The sequence below is a fragment of the Vulpes vulpes genome, chromosome 2, assembly GCF_048418805.1.
Source record: "Vulpes vulpes isolate BD-2025 chromosome 2, VulVul3, whole genome shotgun sequence".
NCBI classification, from domain to species: Eukaryota; Metazoa; Chordata; class Mammalia; order Carnivora; family Canidae; genus Vulpes; species Vulpes vulpes.
The window spans coordinates 98,560,410-98,587,836 of record NC_132781.1 but is presented as its reverse complement, the minus strand read 5'-3'; the positions used below and the strand labels follow the sequence as shown (position 1 = coordinate 98,587,836).

The following is a 27,427-nucleotide window of genomic DNA, read 5'->3' as shown; positions in this document are numbered from 1 at the left end:
TTATGACTTTGACAAATACTGGATGGACCATAGTTGAAGAGAATGGAAAGAATATTGTAGATTTCTCATTTCCCCGGTACCATTTACAATCCTAAATCCTGATTTTTTAGATCCCTCAATTTCTTTTTGTTTGTTATTAATTCCCAAAGAGAATTAATAAGGGAAATTTTTTTCTGGAGACAAAATACCTGTTCCCTTGAGGTTACATTTAACTTTAAAAGCTGTAAATACAGGGCAGCCCAGGTGGCTGCGCTAGCGCTGCCTTTGGCCAAGGGCATGATCCTGGAGACCGGGGATCAAGTCCTACATCAAGCTCTCTGCCTGGAGCCTGCTTCTCCCTCTGCCTGTGTCTCTGCCTCTCTTTCTCTCTTTGTGTCTCTCATGAATAAATAAATAAAATTTAAAAATATATATATATAGTGATTCTACATTTGTATATGTGAAATGTTCAGCACAATAAGTATAGTTACCTTCTGTGTGTGTCTCTCATGAATAAATAAATAAAATATTTTTTTAAAAAGGCTGTAAAGGGATCCCTGGGTGGCGCAGCGGTTTGGCGCCTGCCTTTGGCCCAGGGCGCGATCCTGGAGACCCGGGATCGAATCCCACGTCGGGCTCCCGGTGCATGGAGCCTGCTTCTCCCTCTGCCTGTGTCTCTGCCTCTCTCTCTATCTCTCTGTGACTATCATAAATAAATAAAAATTAAAAAATAAATTAAAAAATAAAAATAAAAAAATAAAAATAAAAAGGCTGTAAATACATAAATAAAAATATTCCCTGAAACATAAAACATATCTTTGGTAGACTACTTTCTGAGCCAAGAGATCTACATTTTGAACCTCACTAATCCTGGGAGAAATCTATAATTATTGTTACTTCCCATTTGTGTATATTATTCACTTCTAATAATTCATCTAGAAATTATTTTTCTACCTCCAAAGGGGCCTGATAGACTTCCTATCTATTTCTCCTGCAGCTTCTTCTACCTTTCCACCACAATACTCATTCAGCACTCACTGACTCAAATAATGTGCTATAGGCATTAAGGATATGTAAATGAAAGGCATGATCCCAAAACTTTAGATTATCATATGCAAGTAATATGAAGAGACCATCATAATATAAAACAGTGATTTTTGTAAAAGGATATTGATGGTATGGAGTACCTCAGTATCTTGGGAATTAGAAAGGCTTCACTGAGAACTATTTTTCCTTTTTGTTTTTTAATTGAAGTATAGTTATCATATATTAGTTTCAGGAATACAATATAGCAGCCCAGCTGGCTCAGCATTGTAGCGCTGCCTTCAGCCCAGGGCGTGATCCTGGAGACCCGGGATCAAGTCCCACATCGGGCTCCCTGCGTGGAGCCTGCTTCTCCCTCTGCCTGTATCTCTGCCTCTCTCTCTCTGTGTGTCTCTCATGAATAAATAAATAAAATTTTAAAAATATATATATAGCGATTCTACTTTTGTATACGTGAAATGCTCAGCACAATAAGTATAGTTACCTTCTGTCACCATACAAAGTTATTACATATTATTGACTATATTCCCTATGCTGTACTTTTCATCCTCATGACTTCTTTTACAACTCAGAGTTTGTATTCCTTAAACTCTTTCACCTATTTTGCCTGTCCACCCCACCGGCAATCATCAGTTTATTATCTATATTCAGTAGCCAGTTTCTGGTTTTTTGGTTGTTTAGGTTTTGATTCTACATAGAAATAAGATCATGTAGCTTTTGTCTTTTTTCTGTCTGACTTACTTCAGCATATTCAGCATACTTATATTGAGAATAAAACACCCTAGGTCCTTCCATGTTGTTGCAAATGTCAGTATTTCATTCTTTCTTATGTCTGAGTAATATTTCTTTGTAGATATATATACCATATCTTTATCATCTAATGATGGACACTTGAATTGCTTCCGTATCTTGGCTGTTGTAAATAATGCTGCAGTTAACATAGGGGTGCATATATCTTTTTTACTCAATGTTTTGTTTTCTTTGAGTAAATACCCAGTAGTGGGATTACTGGATCATATGGCATTTCTATTTTTAATTTCTTATTGAACCTCCATACTGTTTTCCACAACAGCTGCACCAATTTACATTTCCAACAGCAGTGCACAACAGTTCATTTTTCTCCACATCCTTGCCAACACTTTTTATGTCTTTTTGATTCTAGCCATTCTGACAGGTGCAAGGTGATATCTCATTGTAGTTTTGATTTGCATTTCCCTGATGATGAGTGATTTCGAGCATCTTTTCATGTGTCTGTTGGCCATCTGTGTGTCTTCTTTGGAAAAATGTCTATTCAAGTCCTCTGCCTACTTTTAATGGATTATTAGGTTTTTTTGCATTGAGTTGCATAAGTTCTTTATATATTTTGGATATTAACCCCTTATCAGATACATCATTTATAGATATCATCTCTCATTAGTAGGTTCCCTTGTTTTGTTGATGGTTTCCTTTGCTGTGCAAAAAAATATGTTTTTATTTTGATGTAGTTTCAGTAGTTAATTTTTTATTTTGTTTCCCTTGCCTGAGGAGATATGTCTAGAAAAACGTTGCTATACCCAATATCAAATAATGTCTGTGTTTTCTTCTAGAATTTTTATGATTTTAAGTCTCATATTTAGGTCTTGATTGCACTGTGAGTGTAATTTTGTGTATGGTGTAAGACGATGGCCTAGTTTCATTCTTTTGCATGCAGCTATGCAGTTTTCCCAAAATTATTTCCCCATTGTATATTCTTGCTGCCTTTTCATATATTAATTGGCCATGTAATTGTAGATTTATTTCTGGGCTCTCTATTCTATTCTGTTGATCTGTGTATCTATTTTGGGGGTCCACTGCCATACTGTTTTGATTACTCTAGCCTTATAGTATAGTTTGGAATCTGGGGTGATGATGCCTCTAGCTTTGTTCTTTCAAGACTGCTTTGGTTATTCAGAGTCTTTTGTCATTCCATACAAATTACAAATTTTAGGATTATTTGTTCTGGTTCAATGAAAAAATACCATTGGTATTTTGATAGGGATTGCACGGACTCTGTAGAATGCTTTCTGTAGTATGGCCATTTTAACAATATTAATTCTTCTAATGCATGAAGATGATGTATCTTTTCATTTGTTTCATCTTTTGTTTCTTTCATCAATGTCATACAGTTTCAAAATATAGGTCTTCACCTCCTTGGTTAACTTTATTCCTTGGTATTTTATTCTTTTTGATGCATTTGTAAATCAGATTGTTTTCCTTCTTTTTCTGGTAGTTCATTATTAGTGTGTGGAAATGACACAAATTTCTGTATATTAATTTTGTATCCTGCAACTTTACTGAATTCACTTATCCTACTAGTTTTTTGGTAGAGTCTTTGGGTTTTCTATATGCCATCTACAAAGAGTGAAAGTTTCACTTCTTCCTTACCAATGTGAACGCCTTTTATTTCTTTTTCTTTTCTGATTGCTGCAGTGAGGACTTCCAGTGCTACATGGAATAAAAGTGATGAGAATAGACATCCATAGAGGAAACTCTTCAGCTTTTTACCATTGAGTATATTGTTAGCTGTGGGTTTGTTTTATATGGACTTTATTATGTTGAGAGATGTTCCCTCTAAACCCATTTTGTTGAGAGTTATCACAAATGGATGTTGAATTTTGTCAGCTGCTTTTTCTTCATCTATTGAGATGACCATATGATTTTTATCATTCATTTTGTTAATGTGGTGGATCACATTGACTGATTTGCACCTGGTGAACCATCCTTGTATCCCTGTAATAAATTCCACTTGATTATGGTAAATGATCCTTTTTTTAATGTATTATTGATTTCAGTTTACTAATATTTTGTTGAGGATTTTTGCATTTGTGTTTATGAGGGATAGTAAACTGTAATTTTCTTTTTTTATAGTGTCTTTGTCTGGTTTTGGTATCAGGGTAATGATGGCTTCATAGGATGAATGTGAAAGCATTCCTTCCTCTTAAAATTTTTGGACTAGTTTGAGAAGAATAGGTCTTAATCTTCTTTAAATATTTAGTAGAATTCACCAGGAGAGCCATCTGATCCTAGACTTTTGTTTGTTGGAAGTTTTTGATTACCAACTCAACTTCGTTACTAGTAATTGATCTGTTCAAATTTTCTGTCTTCCTGACTCAGTTTTAGAAGATTGTATGTATGTTTCCAGGAATTTACTCATTTCATATAGGTTGTTCAGTTTGTTTGCCATGGAATTTTTTGTAGTTGCTTATCATTCTTTATATTTCTGTGGTTGCAGTTGTAACTTACTCTCCTTCATTTCTGGTTTCATTTGAGTCCACTCATTTTCTTGATGAGTTGACTAAAAGTGTATCAGTTTATCTTTTGAAACAACAGCATAGTTTTATTGATCATTTCTGGGTTTTTTAGTTTCTATTTCATTTATTTACACTTTTATCTTTATTATTTTCTCCTTCTACTAACTTATGGCTTCAGTTGTTTATTTTCTCAGTCCTTTAGGTTTGTAAGAGATTTCTCTTCTTTCTTGAAGTAGGCAGCTATCACTATAAATTTCCCTTTTATTTTTTTAAATTTCCCTTTTAATACTGCTTTTGCTATAACCCAAAGATCTTGAAACATTGTGTTCCCATTTTCATTTATCTCAAAGTATTGTTTGATTTCATCTTTAATGTCTTCATTGACCTATTGGTTGTTTAGTAACATGTTGTTTAGCCTCCACATGTTTTGTGTTTTCTCTAGTTTTTTTTTCTTAATTGATTTCTAGTTTCATACTGTTGTGTTTAGACAAGATGATTGATGATTTCAATCTTCTTAAATTTATTGGGACTTATTTTGTGGCCTATTATGTGATCTATTCAAGAGAATGTTTCATATGCACTTGAAAAGAATGTATATTCTGGTTTTGGGTGGAATGTCCTGTATATATCTATTAAGGCCATCTAGTCTAATTTGTCATTCACAGCCACTGTTTCCTTATTGGTTTTCTGTCTGGATGATCTATCCATTGATGTAAAGAGGGTGTTAAAGTCCTCTACCATTACTGTATTACTGTCAATTTCTCGCTTTATGTCTGCTCATATTTGCTGTACATATTTGCTGTATATATTTATGCTTCCATTTGTGTTCCTATGCTGTGCTCCTAGCACAGATTTGCAATTGTTTTATCCTCTTGTTGGATTGTTATTTTATTATTATGTAATGCCTTTCTTTGTCTCTTGTTACAGTCTTTGTTTTAAAGTCTATTTTGTCTGATATAAATATTGCTATCCCAGCTTTTTTTTTTCACTCTCATTTGCATGGTATATGTTTTTTCATCCCTTCACTTTAAATCTGTAAATGTCTTTAGGTCTCTGTGCCTCCTACCCTTCTTGATGTGACTTTTTCTTTATATCTTCAGCTGTGGGAGAGCTGTTCTGCTAGTCTTCAGGTCATTTTCAGAGTGAGTTGTAATATAGTGAATTGCAGCCTTGATATGTCTGTGGGAGGAGGTGAGCTCAAGTTTCTTCTATTCTGCCATCTTCCTAAGCTACAAAGCCAGTAAAATCCTGTTCAGTTTTATATATGATGATTTTAAATCCAGAGCTTGCAAGTGATTTTGGAGGCTGAGAAGAAGTCCCATGATCTGCTGTCTGCAAGCTAGATACCCAGAAAGGCCAATAGTGTAGTTTGAAGGCCTGAAAGAGAGTGATGGTATAGATCCCAGTCCAAAACTGAAGGCTTAAGAATCAGGAGTGCTTGAGAGGTTTTCCAATGAGGATAGACTATGTCTGCCTCTCTGAGGAAACTTATTTAATAAAGGAAAGTTAGGCAGACCATGCAGAATAATGCATTCTGGGTGGAAGGAAAATATTCAGAAAGGCACAGAGTTAACAGAGTTAAGTAATAGCCTGAATGTTCAGCCAGTAGTTTTGAATATCTGAGGCATAAAGTATGAAGCAGAGATTAAGATGAAGTAAAACTGGAATAGTAGGCAAGGACCAGATGCCAAGTCTTTAGATATCATGCATAGGAGCCTCAATTTTTTTTCCTATAGAAAATGAGGAACATTGGTAAATTTTTAATGCTGATTCAAATTTGTGAGCTCTTAGACAACTTATATAATAGCTCAATGCTCTGTGATACACTCATTGATTGTTTAGTGTTAAGTGATTTAATACACGTGAAGCACTTAAAGATGATTACTATGTACCTGGCACTCGCTAAGAATGCCATTAAAGCCTTTTATGATCTAATCCTTGAATTCTTGAGCCTATGTCTCAAAATCTTATCCAGTATTTATTGGACCCGAGATTCAGGTTCATTCATTCATAGTTTTGATTTACATCTCCCTGGTAGCTAATGATATTGAGTGTATTTTCATATGCCTGTTGGCCATTTGTATATCTTCTTTGGAAAAATGACTATTAAGGTATTTTGCCCACTTGCCTATTTAAGGATTATTTGGCTTTTTTGTTGTTGAGTAAGAATTCTTCATGTATGCTGAATACCAGATTCTTATCAGATATATATCTAGAACATAATACTTCACATCAGGGAAATGCAAACCAGTGATCTATCACTTTATACCCAGTAGGTCGGCTATAATAGAAAAGATAGAGGAATGCCTGGGTGGCTTAGCGGTTGAACATCTGCCTTCCCCTGGGGAGTGGTCTTAGAGTCCTGGGATTGAGTCCCACATTGGGCTCCCGTCAAGGAGTCTGCTTTTCCCTCTGCCTATGTCTCTGCTTCTTGCTGCGTGTCTCTCATGAGTAAATAAATAAAATCTTTTTTAAAAAAGATAATTAAAATTCTTGGCAAAGACATGGGGAAATTAGAACTCTTGTGAATGGCTGGTGAGATGTAAAATGGTACAACTGCTTTAGAAAGCTGTCTAGCAGTTCCTTAAGAAATTAAAGAGTTGTATGATTCAGCAATCTCATTCCTAGATATCTAATCAAGGGAATGAAACATGTCTACACAAAAGTTTATTCATGAAATGTCTATAGTGGTTTTATTCATAATGGTCAAGAAGTGGAAACAATCCAAATATCCATCAGATGATGGGTAAGTTCCTAGAAACATATGACTGACCAAGACTGAATCATGAAGAGATAGAAAATCTGAAGGATGCCTGGCTGGCTCAGTCAGTAGAACATGTGACGCTTGATCTTAGAGTTGTGAGTTCAAGCCCCATGTTGGGCATAGAGCTTGCTTTAAAAAAAAAGAAATAGAAAATCTGAAGAGACTGATTACCAGTAAGGACATTGAATCAGTAATCAAATATCTGCCAACAAACAGAAGTCTAGGACTCAATGGCTTCATTGGTGAATTTACCAGAAATCCAAAGAGGAATTAATACCAATTCTTCTTTTTCTTTTTTTTCTTTCTTTCTTTTTTTAGATTTTACTTATTCATGAGAGAGAGAGAGGGGCATAGACACAGGCAGAGGGAGAAGCAGGCTCCAGGCAGGGAGCCCGACACAGGACTCGATCCCAGGTCTCCAGGATCACGCCCTGGCTGAAGGCAGCACTAAACCACTGAGCCACCCAGGCTACCCAATACCAATACTTCTTAAACTTTTCAAAAAAATAAAATGCCCTGATAACAAAACCAGACAAGGATAGCACAAGAAGAAATTACAAGCCAGTATCCCTCATGAACATAGATGCAAAAATCCTCTAAGAATATTAGTAAACCAGATTCAACAATATATTAAAAGTATCATACACCATGATCAGGTATGATTTATTCCAGGGATACGAGGACAGTTCAACATCTGCAAATCAATCCAAGTGATATACCACATTAACAAAATGAGATTAAAGTTATATATACACTGGGTGTTATTCTATATGTTGGCAAATTGAACACCAATAAAAAATAAATTTACAAAAAAAAAAAAGATTAAAGTTGTATTATCACAGGGCACCCGGGTGGCTCAGTGGTTTGAGCATCTACCTTTGACTTAGGTCATGATCCCAGGATTCCTGGAATCCCACATCAGGCTCCCCAAAGGGAGTCTGCTTCTCCCTCTGCATATGTCTCTGCCTCCCTCTGTGTGTCCCTCATGAATAAATAAATAAAATCTTTTTTAAAAAAGTTATCACAACAGATGCAGAGAAAACCTTTTGACAAAATTCAGCATCCATTCCTGATAAAAATTCTCAACCAAGTATGTATAGAGGGATATACCTCAACATAACAAAGGCCATATATGACAAGCCCACAGCTAATACTCATACTCAACAGTGAAAGCTTTTCCTCTAAGGAATAAGATTAGGATGCCCACATTTGCCATTCTTATTCAGCATAACATTGGAAGTACTTTCAGAGCAATTAGGGGAGAAAAAGAAAAGGCATCCAAATTAGAAAGGAAGAAGTAAAACTGTCACTTTTGTAGATGACATAATATTATATATATTTTTAAACCCTAAAGATGCCACCAAACAACTATTAGAACCAATCAACAAATTTAATAAGGTTTCAGGACACAAAAATCAGTTATACAAAAAGAATAAAATCCCTAAGAATAAATTTAACCGTGGAGGTAAAAGATCTATATACTATCTGTTAACAATGATGAAAGAAACTGAAAAAGACACAAATAAATGCAAAGATATACCATGCTCATATTGTTTAAATGTACATACTATGCAAAGCAATCTAGATTCAATGCAATCATATTAACATTCCAATGGCATTTTTCACAGAAATAGAACAGACAATTGTGGCGTGTATATGGAACCACAGAAGACTCTCAATAGCCAAAGCAGTCTTGAGAAAGCCAGAGGCATCACACTGTCTAATTTCAAACTATATTACACAACTGTAGTAATCAAAACAGTATGGTATCGACAGGAAAATAGACACATAAAACAATGGAACAAAATAGCCCAGAAATAAACCCACACATATATAGTCAGTTAATTTACCATAAAAGAGCCAAAATCTTGGCTCAATGAAGGAAAGTCTCTTCAGTAAATGGTGTTGGGAAAACTGGACAGCCACATGCAAAAGAATGAATCTGGACTACCATCTTACATCATACACAAAATTAATTCAAAATGGATTAAAGAAGGGATTCCCTGGGTGGCTCAGCAGTTTAGTGCCTGCCTTCGGCCCAGGGCGTGATCCTGGAGTCCCAGGATCAAGTCCCACATTGGGCTCCCTGCATGGAACCTGCTTCTCCCTCCACCTGTGTCTTTGCCTCTCTCTCTCTCTCTCTCTCTCTCTCTCATGAATGAATGAATGAATAAATAAACAAATAAATAAATCTATCTTTAGGGGAAAAAAAGACAAAATGGATTAAAGACTTGAACATAAAACTTGAAACCATAAAGTTCCTAGAAGAAAACATAGACGGTGAGCTCCAAGACAAGGCACATAGATACAGGGAACAAACAGGTGGTTGCCAGAAGTAGGGTATGGGCAAAGTGGGTTAAGGGAGTCAAAAGGTACAAACTTCCAGTTTAAAATAAATAAGTTATAGAGATGTAATATACAACGTAGTGACTATCGTTAGTATAGCATTGCACATTTGAAAGTTGCTAAGAGAATAGATCTTAAAACTTTGTATCAAAAGAAAAAAATTTGTAACTATGTATGGTGACGATTTAACTAGACTTATTATGGTGACCAATTTGCAGTATACACAAATAGCGAATTGTTATGTCATACACCTGAAACTAATATAATGTTATATGCCAATTATACTTCAATAAAAGCGTATTTACATCTTAGGTAGCTGGAATAAGAGCATATGGGAACTCCATACTATTTTTACAACTTTTCTATGAGTCTGAAATGATTTCAAACTAAAAGGTAAAGGACTTTAAATGAAAATATAAGTTACAGAATGGAAGAAAACGTATCTAACAAAGATCTTGTGTCCACAAAACATAACGAACTCTTATCCAATTAACAAATAAGAAAAAGACATAAACACATGCTTAATAAAAGTAGCTACTCAGTTGGTCAATAACCACATAAAGATACTCAAGAACATTTGTAATCTGGGAAATACAAATTATTACCAAAATAAAACACATTTCATTCCCACCAGGATGGTCAAAACTGGTATTAAGTGTGGGTGAGGACCTGGAGGGACCCTTTATACATTGCTGGTTAAAATGTAAAACAGTACAATTTGTTTATAAAAATACTTATATAGTTTCTTATAAAATAGAATGTATACTTTCCCTGTGACCTAGCAATTCTACCACCAGGTATTTATCCAAGAGGAATTTAAACACATACAGCCATTAAGAAGACAGGTATACATAAATATCCATAGCAGCTGTATTCATAATACATGATAACCAACAGCTGGCAGCTACCCAAATGTCCATCAGTAGGAGAATGGATAAACATTGGGATATGAATCTTTCTTCTGATATGTGTTGTGGAATACTTGCTCCCTTTTCAAATATGGATTTGAAATTTATGGATTTCCTTTTCATTTTTTTTTAAGATTTTATTTATTTATTCATGAGAATACACAGGAGAGAGAGAGAGAGAGGCAGAGACACAGGCAGAGGGAGAAGCAGGCTCCATGCAGGGAGCCCAATGTGGGACTCGATCCCGGGTCTCCAGGATCACACCCCGGGCCAAAGGTGGTGCTAAACTGCTGAGCCACCCGGGCTGCCCCCCATTTTTTTTTTAAGATTTTATTTATCTATTCATGAGAGACAGAGAGAGGCAGAGACATAGGCAGAGGGAGAGCAGGCTTCCTTGCAGGGAGCCTGATGTGGGACTTGATCCTGGGACTCCACAATCATGCCCTGAGCCAAAGGCAGACGCTCAACCACTGAGCCACCTAGGGGTCCCTCCTTTTCATTTATAAACAGTTTCTTTGAAAGGCCAAAAGTTTAATTTTAGCAAGATCCAAATATTTGTGGTTTTACCATTTTAAAGTTATTACTTAAAAATAAATGGTATTCTGATGCTGACATAAAGTTGCCCAAACTTCTACAGTGGACTCTCAGGAGGGAGAGGTGGAGGCACTACCAGGAGTTTCTGTTATTTTGCAACTTGGGTGGATTCTACAGCCTTTTATTAAAAGAGGGACCCCCCACTCAAGGAGAGCCAGTTTGCAAGTAACAGCATAAAAGGACTTAAGTACAGTATATAAAGGGGAAATGTGTTTCCTATAGAACCCAAAAAGATCTAAAAGGAGTTGTGAGTTCTGAGAGAATCAATAGCTGTTTCTTGATAGCATCATGAGTGGAACAGCTTTTTGTTTACCAGTTAATTTTCAGGTCTTTAACTAAGGTGGCAGGAACTTACACCAAGTATAAGGCAGTGGCCCATTTTCTTTCTGTGAGCTTCTGAATGAATAGGTCAAATGAATCTCCTCAGGGGAAGAAGTCACCAGTGTAATACCTGTCTTCTTGGAGAAAGCAAGATCTAGTTAAGATCTTGACCTTAAAGACTGTGTGACAACAAGGCTGTTGAGTTTCCCCATGGTAGCTGGGTAAGAAGTATCTTATATTTTGGAGGTGAGGTAGTCTGTAGTCAAAGTGCACTGGATGGCATAGTTGGTTAAGTGTCCAGCTCTTGGTTTTGGCTCAGGTCATGATCTCAGGATCAGAAGATTGAGCCCTGCTTCAGGCTCCATGCTCAGCACAGAGTCTGCTTGGGTTTCTTTCCCTCCTCTCCTTCTGCTTACACCTGGCTCACTCACTGTCGTTAACATAAATAAATCTTTAAAAAAAGATTTTTTTAAAAAAGAAGCTGTTGAAATAGTCACTGAACAAAACATTCACCAAATCTATAATGGCAAAATATTTACCATTGCTGATTGGATGAAGTCAGTAACTGCAATAATACTGGCTATGGGAACCTTAATGAGGCCCCCAGCCTGAAGCTTGAGGTAATCCACTGTGAGGCACCATTCATTCTTCCCAAGTTTAAGAGCGAGCCAAATTGAGCTGTTAAATGGCAAAGCAGTGGGGATAATCACCCCTTCTCTAAATATGTCTTGTATAGTAGGTTTCAATCATTAAGACCATGTTTTAATATACATTGGACCATATTAACTATTTTAATGGGGGAGAAGGTCCATGGGGTTCCATTTTATCAAGATAATTTGTAGTGCCAACTATTTAATTTTATTACTCATCTAGTCAGAGAGTCCATGACCACTATGGGATATTTTAGGACAATGGATACTGTGACCATAAACAAAGTAGGCAAGAAGAGTAGTTCCTGTAGTTAAGGTGAGGCATACCTGTTTGTCCTCTCATCATGTTCAGTAGTTCTTCTAATATTATTGTTTAAACTTAGCGATATCCCCAGTGTAACTATAATTTGAGCCCCTATATTAAAGCCAAACTTTGGCAATTGGTATATTTTAGCAGATTTTAAATTAATTCAGAACCAGTATTATAGAGGCACAAAAGCCAGTATATGCCCTTTTGTCTTTATGTTGTGTGAATTGTTTTAGTAAATTTCAGGTTACCAACTGGCCCTGATTTGTGAACTTTTAGTTTTTGTTTCCTCCTTATTGTGGACTGAATTATGCTTCCCCATCCTCACACATTGAAACTCTAACCCCAATGTGACTATTTGGAAATAGGGCCTTTACGGAGGTAATTAAGGCTAAATGAGGTCATAAGAGTAGAGCTGGAATCTGATAGAACTGGTGTCTTTATAAGAAGAGGAAGAGAAAAAAAAAGAAGAGGAAGAGAGACCAGGGATCTCTTTCTTTTCCTCCCACATACAGAGGAAGGGCCATGTGAAGATACAGTTAGAGGAAGACCATCTACAAGCCAGGAAGAGAGCCCTCACCAGAAACAACTCTTATGGCATCTTAATCTTGGACTTTTAACTCTAGAACTGTAGGAAAATATATTTCTATTGTCTGAGCCACTCCACCTATGGTACTTTATTATAGCCACCCTAACAGACCAGTGGACTCCCCCTGTATCTAGGTTTCTTTTTTTCCTGCTTATTGGTGGTGGTTACTAGATATATTTCAAGGAGCTATTCTCTATATACTGCTTATATTTATAAATTTCTTCCGTTAGAGAGACTCAAATCAGTATCATCAGATTTAGGACTCTTCCTCGTGACAGTGGTTGAATTAATGCCTTGGCTCTCCACTGGTATTCATGGGTGATTTTCCCTATAACCCTAAGAATCAAGATCTTTCTGGGGTTAGAGAAATAGGCAGCAGAAGCTACAGAATAATTTTGTAGGGTCCTACAGAGCCATGTGGCTTTAGAATAAATCTCAGTAATTCAACTCTTCAAATAATGCCTGGTGTTCTTCCACATACAAATGACCACCTAGTGGACCTATATATTGTAGAAGCTGCAAGTCTTTTCCCCAGGCCCTCCATAGAATAGGGGCTGACACCTGATTGAGACACACAACCAGTCAGACACAGGATGAGTCTTTCCTGAATCTAGTGTTAGTCATGGTTTATGATGGAATCATAACACACAATTCAATATAAGACACATAAGACAGGTTTGAGCTGGGACACATGACTCAAGGCAACCCAAAGGAGAACCCAATCCCATACTCCTCTCCCTATACACCAGTTATTGAAACTTCCACCTTAAATTGGTTCAGTCTATAACAGGATTGGTAAAATTCAGCAAATGTAGCACCAAGCCACAGAGCCAGTTAACAAACTAAAGCAAGAGAACAAAGTCCCTCAGCCATCAGTAGTAGTCCTCCTCTATCTGTCCTGCTTCCAATACCAGTTGTGTGGCTACCTTGCAGGGACATGATGGACCTCCACACCCAAAATCTGGTTCAGATACTTAAGACTGATGATGTCACAGACGCAAACACACACACACATGCACACACACAAGAGTATATAAAAATCGGCTTATTATATAATAAAGCTCTCTGAGGCAAACAGGGTAGACTTCCCATATTAGCCCAAAATTGCTTAAGAGAACAAGGCAGAGACTGACTTAGAGTTTTTCATTGTGCTTGAGAGTGGGGCTGAGGGTTCTTGGGCACAGGGAGGGGTTTGCAAGGTTTCAGTCTCCTGGACTTTCTCAACAGCTTTCCCAGATATAGGGTACGAGGGGAAGAGGGAAGAGTGAGACTTCAAAGCTACCACCAAATATCATAAAATGGAGTCAGCTCTTCGTTACATTACTAAATTACCATGAATGGATTATTCTAGTACATACTATTTAGGTTAGAATTTGAATAATATAATGTGTGTTTCACCATTTTAAATAAGACAACAAATTTTTTCATATAAAATTATATTCTTGGTAAATAGATCACCTTGACCACATTTGTTTATCATTAGTCCTTTCTAAATCCCCACAAAATGAGAATAAAGTAATAAAACAGGCATAAATAAACCCTGGAACAAAGAATAGAGGAGACAATAATAGTTGTCAGGGAATGTTAATGAAATTTTATTAGATGGGGAGCAGTAGATAATTACCAGCATGTTAGGCCTTATCTTTCACCACTCTGTCCTTGCAGGGACCTGTCTCATGTGACAGAAGCCCAGAAGAGTTCAGGAATTAAAGGTGTTGGGTAGGATAAAGGACTGAGATAAAAGACTATGCAAGGAGTAGTTTGACACCTTCCTCCAGATCTTTTCCCTATCCTGAATTTGTTATTTAACAGTGTTCTAAGGAAAGGAATAAAAATGGGCAGAAAGCTTTATTGAAAAATAGCCTGAGGAACACCAATCCAAGAATTCAATTATGCAAACCTCCAGTAACTACTCCCTCAGCCTTTCTCAAGCAGGATTTAAGGAGAGAATTATGTCCTACTGCCCTATGCATCTATTGTGTGTAATGAACTAACTTTTCTCCTGTGCTAGTTATGTACCATCCTTGGGAGAATTTAAAAAATGTCATTTGAAGAGTTTTCTGTACCTTATGGTTCAAAGAACACCAGTTAAGGAAGAGTACTCCCAAATGCTAAATCAAAACTATTATTGCTTTCCTAGGAAAATCACAGAGATTAATACTTTGATTAAAGATTTAAGAAAGTCTTATCACATCCCCATATTACTCCATATCACAAATTTTTTTAAAGATTTTATTTGCTTATTCATGAGAGAGGCAGAGACACAGGCAGAGGGAGAAGCAGGCTCCATGAAGGGAAGCCCGACGTGGGATTTAATCTCTGGTCTCCAGAACCACACCGCAGGCTAAAGGCAGCGCTAAACCGCTGAGCCACCAGGGTTGCCTGGGTGACTCAGTCAGTTAAGCATCCAACTCTTTGTTTCGGCTCAGCTCATGATCTTGGGCCATGGTGTTGAGCCTCACATCTACCTCCATGCTCTGTTCAGACTCTGCTTGAAATTCTTTCTCTCTCCCTCTGTCCACCCCCCTGCTTGAGTATGTGTGCACTTTCTCTCTCTCTAAAATAGGTAGGTAGGTAAGTAAATAGACTCCTTAAAAAAAAGAAAAAGAAATTGATGCCAGTCCCAACTATGGTTCTGGATGTGGTCATCTTGGGCCAGCTTTGTCCCTCCATTTGATTTCACTATTACCTCATAAGGACACCAACTCTTTGGAAGACTTCTCTTCCAGGTTTTAGCTATCAACATTGTTAATAACACTTCACTAGCTCTTTAGTCCTCCTCCACCCTTTGTAAATAAACTCTCAACAAACAAAATAAAGTACATAATCAACTTAAGGGGGAAAAAAATCCTTCTAGAAATCAATCCCATTTAACAATTGCATCAAAAAGAATAAAATTCCTAGGAATAAATTTAGCCAAAAAAGTAAAAGTGAAGTGAAAGATTGAAAACTTTAAAACATTCATGAAAAAAAAACTGAAGACAACACAAATAAATGGAAAGATACTCTGTGCTCATGGATTAGAAGAATTAATATTGCTAAAATGACCATACTACACAAAGCAATCTACAAATTCATTGCAATCCCTATCAAAATTTCAGTGCCATTTTTCAGGGAACTAGAACAAACAATTTTAAAATTGTATGAAACTACAAAGACCCTGAAGGGCCAAAGCAGTCTTGAGAAAGAACAATGCTAAAGGCTTCATCTTCCTGGTTTCAAACTGTATTACAAAGCTAGAATAATGCAGTATTGGTATTGGCATAAAAACAGACACACAAATAAAGGGCCCTGAAATAAGCCTACACATACATGGTCAATTAATTTATGATAGAGAAGCCACTGGGGAAAGGATTGACCCTTCAATAAATGTTGGGAAAATTGGACAGCCATATGCAAAACAATGAATCTGGGCCACTATCTTATACCACTTACACTTAAAAATTAAAATGGATTAAAGACTTGAACTTAGAGTTCCACAGTGGAATAGAGAGGACCCCAAAGAGCCCTGAGCAACCCCACCAATTCCAGTGGCCTAGTTCCCATCACACCCAGGAGGAGCCACAGCTGGCCCCAGTCACCGTCACCACATCCACAAGCAGCCATCCGCCACCCCTACCCTCAGCACTGCAGACACCAAGTCCTACCCCACCAGCAGTGGCATAGCTGGCACCTGCCAGTGGGGACAACAAGATCATCTCAAGGAAGGTTGTGGGAACAGTAAAATGGTTCAATGTAAGAAATGGATATGGTTTCATCAACAAGAATGACACCAAGGAAGATGTATTTGTGTACCAGTCTACCATAAAGAAGAATAACCCCCAGGAAGTACCTTCACAGTGCACGAGATGAAGAGACTATGGAGTTTGATGTTGAGTGAAAAAAGGTTTGGGAGGCAGTAAATGTGAGAGGCCCTGATGGAGCTCCAGTGTAAAGCAGTAAATATGAAGCAGACCATAACCATTATAGATGCTACCCACATCGCAGGGGTCTTCCACAGAATTCCCAGCAGAATTACTAGAATAATAAGAGTAGGGAAAAGAAGGGTGGATAGATCAGAGTGTGCCCCTGAAGGCCAGGCCCAACAGTGCTGCCTTTCCACAGGCAAGGGTTCCCACCTTACTACATCCCAAACCCACATGGGTGTGGACCACATGTGGACCAGTCTTCCAACCCTTCTGTGCAGGGAGAGGTGATGGAAGATACTGACAAACAGGGTGCAGGAGAACAAGGTAGATAAGAATATGCATTAGGGTCACACACCACAATTCTGCAGCAGTCCTCCTTGCCAAAGACAGCCTAGAGAGAAGGGCAAAGAAGGAAATAAGGAAAATCAAGGCGATGAGGCCCAAGGTCAGCAGCCACCCCAATATGGGTATGTCCACAACTTCAGTACCATCACAGACTCCCAGCAAACCATAAATCACAAGATGGCAAAGAGACAAAAGCAGCCAGTCCACTGGCTGAGAATTCATCCACTCCCTAGGCTAAGCAAGGCAGGGCTGAATAAGTGTCAGCTTACCATCTCTACCATCATCGATTTTGGTCCAACAAGAAGAAATGAATATGGAATTCCAGCAATAAGAAATGAACAAAAGTTCGGAGCTGAAGACTTTTAAGTGCTTGCTTTTTGCCCATTGATCAGATAAATAGAACTATCTGCATTATCTATGCAGCATGGGTTTTTTTATTATTTTTTAAATTTTGTTACTATTTTTATCTAAGGATGTCTCTTTCTGGTAATGACAGACATGGTCTTTATAAAAAGGAAAAAAAAACTGGTTTTTCTCAATTACCATTAAAGGTTTTTAAATTGTTTCATATTTGGTCTAGTTGAGATTTAAGAACCTCAGTTTTAATTTGTAATAAAAATTTACAACTTGGATGCCTGGTAGCTCAGTAGTTGAGCATCTGCCTTCGGCTCAGGGTATAATACCAGGTATGGGGATCAAGTCCCACATTGGGCTCCCTGTGAGGAGCCTGCTTCTCCCTCTGTCTATGTCTCTACCTCTCTCTGTGGGTCTCTCATGAATAAATAAATACATCTTAAAAAGAAAAGTTTATAACTCGATTTTTTTTAAGATTTTCTTTATTTGAGAGAGAGAGACAGTGAGAGGCAGCATGAGCTGTGGGAAGGAGTAGAGGGAGAGAGAGAAGTAGACTCTCCACTGAGTAGGGAGCCTGATGCAGGACTCAATCCCAGGACCCTGGGATCATGACCTGAGCCAAAGACAGATGTTTAACTGACTGAGCTACCCAGGCACCCCACAACTTGATTTTTAAAAAGTGAACAAGTGGCAAGCACCAGTTAATAAAGGTCTTAGATAATTTAAAAAGAAAAAAACTCCTAGATGAAAAAAAAAGATGGTAATATTCTTAACAGAGGTCTTAGCAATGACTTTCTTGATCTGACATCAAAAGTAAAGGCAACAAAAGTAAAAATAAACAAGTGGAACTGTATCAATCTAAAAGACTTCTGCAAAGCAAAGGAAACCATCAACAAAATGAAAAGGCAGTGCACTGAATGGGAAAAAATATTTGCAAATCCTATATCTAATAAGGGGTTACTATAAAGAACTTAGTACAACTCAATAGCAGAAAAACAACCTGATTAAAAAATGGACAGAGGATGTAAATAGATATTTCTCCAGAGAAGACATACAAATGGCCAACAGATACATGAAAAGATGCTCAAGATTACTAATCATCAGGGAAATGCAAGTCAAAACCATAATGAGATATCACCTCATATTTGTTAGAATGGCTAGCATCAAAAGAAAAAAAAGAACAAATGTTGGCAAGAATGTGAAGGAAAGGGAACCCCTGTGCACACTGTTGGTGGGAAGGTAAATTGGTGCAGCCACTATGGAAGACACTATGGAGATTCCTCAAGAAATTAAAAATAGAACTACCATATGATCTAGCAATTCCATTTCTGAGAACTTTTCTGAAGGAAGCTGGAAATACTAAACTCAGAAAGATATGTGCATCTCCATTTTCCCTGCAGCATTATTTACAGTAGCCAAGATACCGAAACATTGACAGATGAATGAATATAGAAAATACACTCTGTGTGTGTGTGTATATATATATATATAACTATGCAACCATAAAAAAAGAAGGAATTCTTGCCATTTTGACAACACGGATGGACCTTGAGGGCATTATGCTAAGTGAAATAAGTCAGTAGGGCAAATACCATATGATCTCATTTGTATTAGAATCCAAAACCAAACGAAAAACCATGCTCCTAGATACAAAGAACAGACTGGTAGTTGCCAGAAGGGGAGAGTGAGGGATAGGTGAAATGGATGGAGTTCAAAAGGTACAAACTAGTTATGAAATAAGTCATGGGATGTAATTTACAGCATGACAACTATAGTTATTTCTGTATTGCATGTTTAAAAATTGCTGAGAGTAAATCTTAAAAGTTCTCATCAGATACCACCTCATACCTGTCAGAATGGCTAAATTAACACAAAAAACAACAGGTGTTAGGATGTGGAGAAAGAGGAACCCTCTTGCACTGTTGATGAGAATGCAAACTGGTGCAGCTACTCTGAAAAATAGTATGGAGGTCCCTCAAAAAGTTAAAAATAGAACTACCCTATTATCCAGCAATTGCACTATTAGGTATTTACCCAAAGGATACAAAAATATTGATTCAAAGGGGTACATGGACCCCCAGTGTTTATAGCAGCATTGTCAACAATAAGCAAACTATGGAGAGCCCAAATGTCCATAAGAAGATGTGATAGATAGATAGATGATAGATAGATAGATAGATAGATAGATAGAGGCATATTATGTATATATTATGTATACTATATATATGTTATATATATTATATATATAATGGAATATTTCTCAGCCATCAAAAGAATGAAATCTTACTATTTGCAATGATGTGGATGGAGCTACAGTATATTATGCTAAGTGAAATAAATCAGAGAAAGACAAACACCAAATGATTTCAGTCATACTTAGAATTTACAAAACAAAACAGATGAACATATGGGAGGAGAAAAGAAAAGAGGGGGACAAACCATAAGAGGCTCTTAAAGATAGAAAACAAAGGGGTGATGGAGGGAAGTGGGTGGGGGATGGGCTAGATGAAGGATGGGTACTAAGGAGGGCACTTGTTATGATAAGCACTGGGTGGTTTATGTAAGTGATGAATCACTGAATTCTCCTGAAACCAATATTGCACTGTTTGTTAACTAACGAGAAATTTTTAAAAATTTATTTAAATTCTAATCACAACAAAACAAAATTCTGTAACTGTTTATGGTGACTAGACTTATTGTGATCATTTCTTAATACAGTTGACTCTTGAACAACGTGGGGTTAAGAGGTGCCAATTCACTCTCCCCACACCTTGTGCTGAGTTGAAAACTGTATAACTTTGACTCCTCAAAAACTACTAATAGCCTACTGTTGCCCAGAAGCCTAATAACATAACCAGTCGATTAACACATATTTTGTATGGTATATATTATATATTCTTGCAATAAAGTAAGCTAGAGAACAAATATTACTAAAATCATAAGGAAAAGAAAATACATTTACAGTACTGTATTTATTTAAAAAGAAAAAAATCTATGTGAGGAGGACCCATGCAGTTCAAATCCATGTTTTCAAGCAAGGGTCAACCATATATACAAATATCAAATCATTATGTTGTACATCTGATATAGGTACAGTATATAATGTTGAATTATACCTCAATTAAAAAAAAAATCCAGGGACACCTGGGTGGCTCAGTTGGTTCAGTGTCCAACTCTTAGTTTCTGCTCAAGTCATAATCTCAGGGCCATGGGATCAAGCTCCACCCTCTGTGGGGAATCTGCTTGAGTTTCTCTCCCTCTGATCTTTCCCTACAGTGCTTATGCTCACTCTCTCTCTCTCTCTCAAATAAATAAATCTTTAAAAAAAAAAATCCATCCAGTAGCTTTATGTGACATGCAAAATAAAGAAGCTAGAATCCTTGCAATGGCCTCTAAGTTCTTATGTGATTTCACCTTCTTACCTCTCCCTGCCTTTCTTGCTTAGCTTTGCTGCAGCCACTCTGGTCATCTCATTATTCCTCAAACATCCTAGACATGATCCCCACCTCAAGCCCTTTATAACTTGCTGTTTCCTATCCAAGAGTAATCTTACTGTGTTATTATTATTATTTTATTTATTTGAGATAAAGAGAGAGCATGAGCAGGGAGCAAAGGGAGAGGGAGCAGTCTCCCCACTGAGCAGGGAGCCCAATGCAGGGCTTGATCCCAGGACCCTGGGATCATGACCTGAGCTTAAAGGCAGACATTTAACTGAGCCACCCAGATGCCCACTGTATTATCTTTTACTATTTATCAAATCACCACAACACTTAGTGGCATGAAATATTTTTAAAGCAATGGATCAAACATCCTTGTGTCCATTTCTCCAGAGGTATTTATCTATTGTTGCTCCCAAAGAAGCAGTAAAAAGGAATTTGAACTATATGCATTATCTTAAGCAAAGTTTCTCAAACTCTGTAGTAAAGACCAGGTTTAAAATATTTTTATTTTTATTTTTTTAATATTTTTATTTTTTAAGGCAGGGGTAGAGAATATGCAATTTGGAGGAGGGTGGTAGGGAGAGGGAGAAAAGTCTCAAGGAGACTCCCCACTGAGGGCTGAGCTCAATGTGGGGCTCGATCTCATGACCCATGAGATCATTATGATGTGAGCCAAAATCAAGAGTCAGTCATTCAATCCAATGAGCCACCCAGGCACCTCAGTTTAGAATATTTTTATTTCCATCTGTTGCTGACCAATCTGTAGTCCTGTTGTGCTTAATAAGAATGCAACTCACACTTAATGTGACCCACCATAGTAGTTTAACATCTCACTTGTTTATATTCTTTTTAAAAGAAGAGTTTAGGGGCACCTAGGTGGCTCAGTCAGTTAAGCATCTACCTTAGCCTCAGGTCATGATCCCAGGGTACTGGGATCAAGCCCCACATTGAGCTCTGCTCAGCAGAGAGCCTGCTTCTCCCTCTTCCTCTGCCTACTCTTCTGTCTACTTATGCGTGTGTGCTCTTTCAATCTTTCTCTCTCATAAATAAATAAAATATTTTTTTAAATAGAAATAAATAAGAGTTTACTGCTTACATAGTTGTTGTGGCAGTTTTAATTTGCTGTTTCTAACCCTTTAAGTTTCTGGACTTACTTTGTCCCAGATGGGTAACAAACTATTGGCCAGTTGGCACCAGCCCATGGACCATACCTTAGGGTCACTGGTCCAGAGAAGATTTCTCTTTGGGAAGGTAGCTAACTCATAGATGGAGGAGATCTTTCTGGGCACAACATGAAATGATTGCTGCTGAAGGGTCACAACCTTAGAACAACAGTTTGGGATCAGTTACAAGCTTTTCTCTAAACTTTCTTTTACTCTTAAGAGTAAAAGGAAAAATGATTTGTTTTTAATTTTGTTGTTTGGTTGTTTTTACATACAGTTTGTCCACAAATATAGTCAAGGGCACTTAATTGCTCAGTTTTTAAATTGGAAAGGAAAACTGTAGAGATGAAAGTCAAATATACATTCTGAAACACAAAGTTATTATAGAACATGGATTTGGAAAGTAGCTGATTATTAGCTATACCATCCACATTATTAAGTATACATTATTAGATATATCTCATATATCTAATATTTTAACTGGGTGATGCTATTTGCAAGGACATTATGTCTTAGGTAAAATTTCTGAGAATTTCTGAGTTGAGCTGAATCTACTAAAAATTGTTGAATCCAAAATTGTAACTTTTGTAATTATATAAAATAATGGTCACTTCAGTAGAAATATTCATTAGGGAGTTTCAATAACTATTTAATAGAAATGGATCTTTTGTCCTTCAAGTAAGAAAATACAATAAACACATATAAAATTTCTTCTAATTTGGTAAGTTTTCAGTACCAAATAAATTGCATGATACTTAGGAATTAACATTTTATGGTCTACAGCTGTGAGGAGTAAGGTATGTATATATTACTGAAAAAAGAGTGTGCTTTCCCATGCAGCCTCCAACTCCTATCCCCCAAGAATAGTAAGGATTTTCAAAGGCATCAAATCTTTGAACATATGTGGTTTTATGACAAAAATCTATCCCAAAGGGATACTATTTGGGAATACAATTTAAATTTTTATATCAGCTCTTACTTTAGTAGATATATTTTGAGGTCGTTACATAAAAATATTGAATAATTTGAAAACTTACTTTTTATTTTTTATTCAGTATGGAGATTTATTCCCAGAGCGGGGCTTTTCTGATGCAAAATTGGAATGCTTGTATAGTCACAACAGCTGTCCCCACACCATGTGGTGTCTTCCATTACTTTACTGTAGAGATGGATTTTTGGCCCAGTGTCTCAGTAATATTGGACACACATGGTTTTAAGTGGCAAAGCAGTATGCTTATGCATTCATTTGACTTTCACAGCTACAGTTGGCTCTAGATTAGAACAAGGAGAATACATTCACACCATGGCCACCCTCATGGCTGCTGTAGTAGCTGGATCACAGTAGGCTCTGTTGCTTCTAAAGACACAACTAACTATTGCTGAGGAATTACACATTCACCAAAGTGCCTTACAGCTGTAGGAGAGAGAATAATGAATCGCTAAAAGGATTCTTTCAAAGATTTAGATTATGGGCCTAGTTATTATTGATCCAGGTTTTTTTAATATTAATAATGAAAATCACAGCCATGAAATAACTATGAAGCTAAAAGAAAAGACTGTCATAGCAATAGATGATTTTTCAGAATATCAGTCCAAATACTTAAAATTTTTCCTTCCCAGAAAAAGGTGGCAACGTACTTTAAGCCTCATTAACAAAGAATTACAATCTGATCGGTCTTTAATGCCCATTATTCATAAATGCAGCATATTTGGAAAGCCAATCTATTAAAAATAGGAATTGCTTTAAAGAATTAGTTTACTTATGTGAAACAATGGCTTATATTATTGATGTTTTAGACAACTGTTTGCTAAAAATGTATTATTAATACAGAAATAAGATGATTTGATTTAATGTGAAATTGCATTGTTATATAGTGTGAATATTATATCTCTGTGCAGTGTCAACCTAATACTTCTCATGATATGACTTTTACTATCAATTTAAATTCTTAACTCACATTTCTGAAGCCAACTGGTATGGTTATTAAAGTTTCAGCTTTTTAAAAATAAAGTATTTCCTTGGAAATCCACTTTATCCCTCTAATGTCTGAATAATTTTTCCCCAAATAAAGTTAAAACAAACAAGCAAAAAGAAAAAAATCTTCAGTGTAAATTTTCAAATTATCTAATATGGAGCATTAGATTTCCAATATTCATTAAATATCAAAGAAATTCTGACCATACCCTATGTAGACTACCTTATTATAGAAGTGAATTTATGCATGTATCGTAGGGGTTGTACTGATGAATATGTTTGAGGCTTTCAGCTTTTAGTGGATACAAAATAGAATGATTGATAAAATCCTCCCAACTATTGGCTATTATTTACTGACTCTTAAGTGGCAGGTTGTATTTATGCCAATTTATCTGCTTCAGGGAACATTCTTGATAGCAGAACAAAGTGAATAAAAGTAGTTTGCTTTGCAAATGAATGCAAATGGGAGAGCCTTTCGGAAAGCCCTTTAACAGGGGCAGTGCACTTTGATTATGAGTGAAGCTGCCATTTGGACATGGTGAAAAGAGCACGCTTGAACCATTGATTGGGGAAGACAGTAAAAAGTCAGGAAGGGCCCCGTTAAGCTTGCAGTGAGGCAGGCGGATGTCAGTGTGGTTAGAGCACAGTGGGAGAATGACAGGGAGGATTAGTGTCAGGGAGCAGCTTTGCTGTAGCTGTGGAGATAGTCCCTAGGGTCACTCACCTCTGACTGTTGTTCTGTGCTGATGGTTCTGTAATGCAAACGGCCTGATGTATGCCTGTTCATTATCGGAAATGGTGATTAGAAAAGGTATTTGTCTCAAAGGTTTCCTTTTTTCTTTTTTTCTTTCTTTTTAATTAAAGAAAATAAGGTGGGCTTCCTCCATTTCTCTGCTGACTCCTAGAGTATTGTTTAATACCAGAGGGGTTGGCGCCTCTGGTAGGGAATAGTTTAGTACTAAAATCTAATGTAAAATTATTGTAACATGGTTACTTGTTATTAAGTAATAGCTTCTTTTCCTCTGCTCAGCTTTGGGTTTGACCAAGTAGCAGTGCTGAATAAAATGCAGAGAATATGCTTGCTGTTAGAACTTTTGTGTTTGCAAAAAATTTTATAATCTTTAAGGTATTTTTTTTATTCAATTTAACAGCCTCTTAGAGGCAATTTACCTTCTCAAAAATGAAGTGTTTCTTTGCATGGACTTGATGGTTTAAGTCTTGGCTGTAAACATTTCTAGTTTTATTTCTGTTCCAAGTTTTATAAAATGCTAACGTTTGATAAGTTAAACTTTTTGAAAGTACATGAGTTTTAGAATTAAATATTACATAGAATGAACAAAAAGCATCTCTTTGTTTCAGTTCTGATTCTAAATCAGTACATGTACTTGTTCACATTTTCATTTTTACTTGTAAGGTGTTTTGTTTTCTTTAAAGTATAATTTTTCTTAAAACTTTAAGACCTTTTATAACAGCCTTATAGGAAACATCTGTGAGAGCATGGTGGCACACAATGCATTTCATAGGCTTTGAGAGTGGTGCCTCACTTTAATGCAAAACTGAATTTTTTTTTTTTAATGTCTTAAAAAGTCTGGCTTCACAAAATTTCTGCTTTCTTATTTGGTACACACAGGAAAATTTAAAAGGCTTGCTGGAGCTTTGCATTCAGAGTTAAATTTGCAGATCAAAGCTTTATCTAAACTACTGGATTCATGCTCATAGTATTTTTTGCTAGAAAGCAAATTGCCAATAGTTTGTTTCACAAGCTTATTAAATGTTTTAGTGAATATTCTCTGAATTATCTTTTTCTATAATGTTTTGCAGGCACCTGAATGGACAGAAGAGGACCTCAGCCAGCTGACAAGAAGTATGGTTAAGTTCCCAGGAGGGACCCCAGGTCGATGGGAAAAGATTGCCCACGAATTGGGTCGATCGGTGACAGATGTGAGTTCACTCAGATTTGCATTGTATGGAGAGTGACAAACCAGAACAAGCCAACTATGTAGAAGACAGACATAGATGCATCCAACATTCTCTTTGGAGAAAGGCTACAATCCTTTTAGGACCTGGAAGTGAACCATTAACGAAATAAGCAAGAAGCAGATGTCAGCTAGTCCCCTGGTCCACAATTAACAGCTGTGTGAGGAATTCTAGTGTTTAGAGACTTAAGCTACAGTAACCTAATCACAGAAAACAATGCTGGTTTTTGTGTTTAAAGTGACCCCTTTAGCTGTGGAAAAAATAGTTCTCAGACTGATCAGAATTAGAGAAGTTATATGTCAGCTGGAGCTCTCTAACGTTGAAGTACAGATTGCTCTAGGTACTTAATCAGGTAGCTTGGATTAATTAAATCAGCAATATTCTTATGTATGCCTTTTTATCTCAAAGATAGTACCCTACCGTCCATGTTGACCAGTTGTTTGACCAAAAAAAATTATATACATGAACGAATATATAATATATATGTGGGCGTGAATGAATATATATATATGAGTGACTGGCTGTATCCAACTTTTAAAAGACTAAATATTTACCTGGAAAGTTTTTGATTTGACACTTTATTCAGGAAATTTAGGGCAGAGAACTTTATAAAAGCACCTACCACAGTATCTGACATGTGCTAAATAGTAAATGTTTACTTAAAATCCAGAGAAATATATTTTAATCAATATGAGCCTCCACTTCAAAAATGGTAGTAAATATTCTTTACTAAATGAATCAGTTATTTACTGAATTTAATTTAAATAAATACTATAAACCTATAATATTTCAGAGGTTACTGAAAGGAAAGATTCAAATATCCAATTCTTTAAGTATGCCCTTGAGCCCGTTTTGATAATGAACAATTTTAAAACATTGCCAAATGATTAACACAGCGCCCCCCCCCAAAAAAAATCCAGGTTTTTGCCTAAATGGTATAAATTTTTCATAGTAAACTTCCATTTTTTATTTTATAAACAAACATACAAAATATTGCTGTCAATTTTTTTCTTTTTCTTTTTTTGTTTTTGGATAGGAATTGCCTTGAGAATTTTAAATTATAGTAATGAATGTTTTTACTACCATATAGGTCTTTTAAAAATCACATTTAAAAGACTATTATTTGAATTTTTATATGATGTTTTGCATTATTTTGGCTTCAGAGTTAAAGTCTCATCATGTGAAAAAATAGCTTTTGTATCTTATAATTTTTCTTTTCCTTTTTTATGAGGAAGACCCATTATCTTAAGTGACTGGAGAAGAACCATAAGAATGCCTTTTCTTCTGCTAAGAATGTTACTGGGATGTGCATTTTATCACCTTGTTTTTAGGTTGTTCATAAAAGATAAATTAATAATGCCTTATCAGTAAATGTCTGACCACAATAAAGACATTCCTTGGTTATTGATGTTTTAAGTACTGTGACCCTCTAATTATACAACTACTGTTACTATATGATTAACAAAAATTACTGAAATAATTTTTAGAAAGTTA

The 27,427-nt window shown here is 36.4% G+C and overlaps 1 protein-coding gene and 1 pseudogene across 1 annotated transcript in view; both read left to right on the top strand.

The window, feature by feature from the left end:
* The window catches only part of DNAJC1 (DnaJ heat shock protein family (Hsp40) member C1), a 201,526-nt gene that overhangs the window by 148,006 nt on the left and 26,093 nt on the right, over positions 1-27,427 (top strand). The window contains exon 9 of the mRNA XM_026013602.2: positions 25,778-25,897. Coding sequence (XP_025869387.1) covers positions 25,778-25,897 — 120 coding nt within the window. The remainder of the gene's footprint in view (positions 1-25,777; positions 25,898-27,427) is intronic.
* On the top strand, positions 12,137-17,281 carry LOC140598028 (Y-box-binding protein 1-like; annotated as a pseudogene).